Source organism: Hibiscus syriacus, unplaced genomic scaffold (genome assembly GCF_006381635.1).
Source record: "Hibiscus syriacus cultivar Baekdansim isolate YM2019G1 unplaced genomic scaffold, ASM638163v2 tig00005939_pilon, whole genome shotgun sequence".
Lineage (NCBI taxonomy): Eukaryota > Viridiplantae > Streptophyta > Magnoliopsida > Malvales > Malvaceae > Hibiscus > Hibiscus syriacus.
The window spans coordinates 975,282-981,934 of record NW_024062073.1 but is presented as its reverse complement, the minus strand read 5'-3'; the positions used below and the strand labels follow the sequence as shown (position 1 = coordinate 981,934).

Below are 6,653 nucleotides of genomic sequence, written 5' to 3'. Positions count from 1 at the left end.
ACCTGGCCTCACTAGTCCATTTCAATCTCTTATCTTCCCTTTTTATCGATCTTACTTGTCATGATTCGGAACTCGTTTAGGCTCTGAAGCTAATATACATTTTAAGACAATTATTAGATACCTACACTTTGTAATTGGATACTAGCAACTTAAACGAACTTATTAAATCCATATTCCACAATTTCCTTTAGGGGAATCGGTTTCCCTACTATGGGGGTATCGATTCCCTACAGACATTCTGGAAATGTGTTCGTTTGAAGGGGTATCGGTTCCCCTTGAATGGGTACGATTCCCCTTGCCCAGAAATCATATTTTCAACCCAAAATTACTTCATTTCCACTCAAACACTTCATATATCATCCCCTTTTCATTCTTAACTCTAGTACACATACTTAAACCAATCTATATTCATTTATTTCCTCTTAAACCTCAAAATCCTATCTTCCATATGAGATTCAAAAATCATAACAAATTTTCAATGTGTTCTAATTCCAATTCTAACACTTCATACTTCTTAATTAGATTGATGACAAGTCAAATTCATCCCTAAAACTTCAACAACCATACCATATCAAAATTTCATCTTAAAACTCATATTGCAAATTCCTTCATAATTCCTTTATCTTATTGTTTAAATCCCATATAAGCTTTCCTTAAGCTTATTTAATACCCAAAGAATCAAAACTAAGCTTAAAACTTAAGAATTAACCAACTTAAATTAAACTTACCTTTTCTTTGCTCTCCCACGTATGAAGAAGAAGAAAGGAGAAGAGCACTCTGGATGGTTCTCACATATCCCACGTTTATATTACCCTTAAAAAGGAATATAAAAATCTTTCTGGTCAAATGACCATAATACCCTTAATTTCCTTTAATAATTACCAAATAACCTTCAATATATATTCAAATAATCATTGAATTCTTTCATTCTTCTACTTTAGTCACCAAATTCTGAAACTTTACAATTTGGTCCCTAACCCGGTATTGCGGATGTTACATAAGGAATGTCTACTCTCATAGCTCCTACAACCTTAAGGCATTAATATCCATATACAAAACATATTATAACATAGAAAAATAACCATTCATTAAAGAAAATCTTAAATATCCAAAATAAACTCCCACCAAATATGATTAGTTCATGGTGGGGTTTGAAATAAGCAAGCACAAAGCAAGTTAATCCATTCCTTACAGCCCATATGATAAAATATGAAAGCAAAGAGAAAAGGGAATGAGGAAAAGCCTTCGACATGCACTGCCGGAACTTCCCTCGACCACCATGAATTGTCCCAGCGAACTAGCTCCTCTCGGACGCCTAGAACGCCACTCCCTCTAGCTTGTCAACGGAGGAATGCCGCGGCAAATCGAATTGGTGGAGAACTTTTTCTCCGAATATTTAGGCTCTTGACGGCTTGTCTAAAGTTCAAAGTCTCCAAAGGGATCTTTGGATATCACCCTAAATGCAAAAGAATAGGGCTAACTCATCTCTCTTTTGTTGATGATCTCCTTATTTACTGCAAAGGAAATCCTGAATCAATTGCTGGAATCATTTATGTTTTAAACCATTTCTATTCTTTGTCTGGTCTCAAGCTTAATGTTAGCAAGACAGAACTTTTTTCTGCTGGTATTCCCTCTAGAATTCTTGAAATTATTCACAGCGTCTCAGGCTTTAGGAAAGGACAGCTTCCTGTAAGGTACTTAGGGGTTCCACTAGTCATTAAAAAGCTGCCAGAACTTGATTGCCAACCTCTACTGGACAAAATCAAACTTAAGATGTACCACTGGTCTAGCAAGCATCTTAGTTACGCTGGTAGACTTGAGTTAATAAAAACCGTTCTTCACAACGTAGCCAATTACTGGTGCAGGCAATTCATGCTCCCTCAATGTGTTATTAATTGCATTGATCAACTTTGCTCTCGTTTCCTTTGGAAAGGTACAGATCAGGCAGCTTCTAGGGCTCGAGTCAACTGGTCAAGTATTTGTTGTCCTAAATCTGAAGGTGGACTAGGACTAAAGAACTTAAAATCCTGGAACATTGCTTACATGATTCATCTCATTCGGAATATTTTGGCAGGAGAAGGATCCCTTTGGGTGGCTTGGCTGAACTGTTATATTTTCAAGAATAATTTATGTGACATGGATGCAAGTAATGCTCACAGCTGGAGTATTAAAAAGCTGTTGAAATTGAGACTTACAGCTCTTCCCATCCTGAATACTGGAACGATTTACACTAGAGATATATGGGAAGCTGTCAGAGATAGAAAAAGTAAGGTGTCTTGGCATAAAATTATTTGGTTCCCTATGCATATTCCTAAGTTTAGTATGATCTCTTGGATGGCCATCCTAGACAAACTTCCAACTAGGGATAGACTGTCAAGGATGGGTATTGTCATTGATACTCAATGTGTTCTTTGCAATGAAGCTACCGAATCCAGAAACCATCTTTTTGTAGACTGTAACTTTGCCAAATTATTGTGGAATTCTATCTTAAACTTGGCACATGTGCATAAACCTCATTTACCTTGGGAATCAATGATCGAATGGGCTTGTGTTGAATGGAGGGGAAAATCTTTAATCTCCATCTTGTTGAAAATTGCATGGACTTCCTACATCTATACGATTTGGGAGGAGAGGAATAGAAGAATTTTCAAACAAAAAGCTAGAGAAGCTGCTCATCTACTGTCACTCATCAAGGACATTGTTTGGATTCAACTTAGTGGGAAAAATATCAATAGATTATTTTAGTAACTATAATATCTGTTGTAATTGGGGTATAGACTAACCATTATTTTGTTGTAAATATTGTTTATACTCCCTTTTGGGACGATTTGTAGTATTGTTCTTCTGGATAATAAAATCTTACTTATCCAAAAAAAAGTTCAAAGTCTCCTCAAAAAGTCTGGCTTCATCTCATATTTATAGGGGAGAATGAACCTAGGGTTTTGTGTTAAAATTACCCCAGTACCCTAAAGTTCATTCCTTTTATGTGAGAGTAGGTGCAGAGATGGTAATTGTCCCATCCTGTGTGGCTGATTGCAGAAATCACGTGTAGAGAATGGCAGCTGGCCCTTACTAAAAATATTTTTTTTTCGTTTTGATCGCTCTCGAAATGCCAACTGGTTCGGCATTTGCATTCTGCTCAGCAAATCTCTTTATGTCATGACATTTCTCTTTTTTTCCTTGCTCTTAAATCATGCACATCACCAAACGAGCACCTTCTCCATAAAGCAGCACTGATTACAAAATAAAATGCCACGATAAACAAAATTCCACCAAATGCAACTATATGCTCCTAAATGCATCTATATGATCCTAAATGGGCTTTTAGACAACCAATAACTTAAGTGAAAAGGTCTCAAATATGACTTTTTTACGGAGTTATCAGTGGTGGAGGAAGATCAACAGGAAGGATGCCTTCCAACAACTTCACTACCTCTCCCATCAAAGGTTTCACCCATTCATCTGTTTGAAAGCACAAAAATGAAATTCTCAATGCTCATTCCACTTCGTCGGAATCAACTTCATCCTTCAATCTTACTTCGTCGGAATCCACTTCATCCTTCAGTCTTTTATCGACTGCGTTCTCCGGACGACCTTCCACACATTCCTTGTAAATCCAATCGAGAACATCGTCCACTTCTTTAATCCCACTAACTAATGTCAAAATCATCTTGCCAAAATCTTCAACATCTTTCTGTGCCGAAGCTCGATGGGAGGATGCTTCACAGTAAAACATCCCCTACCCGAACTCATTCACGTTGGCCTCAAAGTTTTCATTAAGGAGTACATTTTCGCATTTCAAGTTTCCATGGCATAAAAATTCTCTACACTCTGTGTGCAAATAAAGTATGGTCTTACCAACACTTAAGCTAATCTCCTTTCTTTTTCTCCAAGTAAGTCTCTCGGCCAGGGTCGGATTTTCTATGTATTTCTCCAAAGAGCCATTTTCAGCATATTCATAAACTAAATACCTGTGATCAAACTCGCAACAATAGCCCTCGAGCTTTACGAGACCTTTTTGATAAATGCTTCCGACCTTTGATACTGCAGCTCAAAATTTTCTTGATTCAATAGTTGCTTCAAGTTCTTTGACTGCTACTGGTTGTTTATCAGGCAAGGCACCTTTGAACATTTTCGGCCCGAGTTATTCGCTGAAATTCCCAGTAAGCTCCTTGATCTCGGAGAAGGATAACATGATTCAACATTTCGAACTAGGACTCGAATTAGGTAAAGAAGCCAGTCTCCTGTAAGAGTTTCTTCTTTTGTAAAGATAAAATCTCATTCCCAACTGAATCAGAATAAACACGAAAATAGTGCCTGAGGCTGCTCCAACCAGACATGGAATACAAATATTATAAGACTCCTTATGTGCTCGCATTGGTGACTTCAATGGGAAGATGGGATCAGTGGTTAAGGGGTCTGAACACCTCTTAACAAAAGAGGTCGCACTAAGAGACGGATCTGAATAACCACTGACGTACCGAGTTCTCATCGTCCTGCATTTCGCACTTCCATCGTTCCTGAAGGTTACTGCAGTGCAACTTGGGTCACTTAGGCACAAACTCTTGCATTTGTCTAGACTAGTTAGGGAGATAAAATCACGAACCGGGTAAATTCCATAAAGAAATATGTTTGCGTGCTCTATCATGACAGATCCCGATTTACAGTCATGCTGATATGAAACCAGACATTTCGAATTTGACTGCACCGTGTGATGAAATGAGCAAGCACAAAAACGAGTGCCAGACACATTAAACACGCAGATGCCTTGCTGATCGCAGGTTGCAAAGACGTTACACTGATTCTCAACGGCTTGCCAAACTGATCTCCTTCTTTGCAAACCCTCCATCCATGAATATAACCGCAAATTACCATCAACATCAAGCCGGAGGAATCTAAACCTCACTGTATCATTATGATCTTCTCCGAACACAGACCAAATAGGTCTTGAATTAGGGGCCTCAAGTTGCAGGCTTCCATCAGAAGTGACAACGGCATTGAGATTTAAATGAGAAAGCCTTTCAGTACAATAAATCAAACTGCTTTCCCACCTTAGCTGTAGCTGACCAGAAACATTCATGTAGAGGCTATATAAACTCAAAACATAATTCCGACTGGCAGCTCTCAACGTCCTAAAAGTAGAAAGTCTCTGGCCAGGAAGGAGCGTATCTGTCGGATTATCGAAGCTCTGCCAAATTACATCTTTCTTCCCATTCAGTAACACGAGATAGCCATCGTCGCGAAGAAAGGCAAACGCCACGGATAACCGGATCATCTTGCTGGTCCACACTTGTTGACCCTGCAAGCCATCAAAAAGAACCAACTCCCTATCCTCCTGAAGCTGGAAATAGGGGTTGTTACCAACAGTAACATCGCCTCCGGCAACCCAAACCACTGTCCATTTATCAACCGGAATCGACTCCTAACCGAAATGAATGCCAACACTAAACTGTTGTGGCTGATCAGGGCAGTTATAGAATCCAATTTCGAAATTACCATTAGAAGAAACCCATGAATCATTTTTCCCTGCAGAAAGTTTCGACCCCAATGGAATCTCTGAAACAGCAACCCCAAATAGAAAAGAACCAAGAGAGATGCATAGCACAAGTTCAAGCATATTGCACATGCTTTAAAGATTCAACATAAGATAATCAGTAAACCAACCACAAAAAATTGGCACTATAAACTGTCATTTAATCTCATTTAGCATATAATTAGGCTAAGATAAAGGAGGAAATTAGGCGAAGTACATAATTTTCAAGACCAAGCATAACGCAGCTCATAGAAAACTCATCCAAAGTCCTTGTACTTTTGAGAAAATGCGACCCAGACCGACATAATTACAAGATAGTATATATTCTAAGATAATTCTCAATCAATTGACATTCCTGGTGCTCGAACCCGACACCTCAATAAATAATAATAATTCTATTAGCTCCAAGCTGATTTGGTTCGTGCCAAAAACTACAACTACAAACTTCAAAAATTGTCAACCATCTATGTTCAATCAAAGCTATGGAAACCACATTTCAATGTTTATATTAGGTAAAAGCAGGCTGAAAACTTAACAATTTCAATGGATTAGAAACAAAAATCAAACAAAAACAAAAAACTTTAAGAGTTTACTACCTTCAAAGGATAAGTGAAGAGGCAATAAATTTAAGTGGGTGGCATAAAATACCACCTTGAATTGACCATAACCCCCCAAAAGGGGAGAATCCGAGGGTACCCTTTAGGGCCCTTATCAACGAATGAGCCTTAAAAACTTGAAAAAAACAACAAGAATTGAGGAGTCGTTGAATGAATATCAGAATAATAGAAAAAAATGAACTTAATAATCAAAAGTAATTTATTAATGCATGAATGAACTGTAAAGGGATTTCAGAACATGTGGTTCTTGAAGAGCATGTGGCTTAAAAAAAGTAACTTTTAAGATTTAAAGGGACTTAAATTTAGGAACATAGATATGCACTGCTGGAAAAATGCAACCATTTTCAAAGATGGAAAAATGACTTATTTTTATGGGTAAACTACATATTTAATACCTAAACTATCAATTTTAATCTATTTTAGTATTTAAACTTTAATTTTTTAAAAACCATACCTAACGTTTAGTTTTTTGTTTCATTTTAGTACCCGTCGTTAAAAACATA

General features: G+C 37.6%; 1 protein-coding gene and 1 pseudogene across 1 annotated transcript; one reads left to right on the top strand and one right to left on the bottom strand.

Annotated features, from left to right (window-relative positions):
- Positions 1–1,351: 1,351 nt before the first annotated feature.
- On the top strand, positions 1,352–2,745 carry LOC120200312. The gene is made up of 2 exons (XM_039201187.1): positions 1,352–1,359; positions 1,401–2,745. The coding sequence occupies exons 1-2, from the start codon at positions 1,352–1,354 to the stop codon at positions 2,743–2,745; spliced, it is 1,353 nt and encodes a 450-aa protein (XP_039057118.1).
- A 625-nt stretch (positions 2,746–3,370) lies between these two features.
- LOC120200311 lies at positions 3,371–5,626 on the bottom strand (annotated as a pseudogene).
- Positions 5,627–6,653: the final 1,027 nt, after the last annotated feature.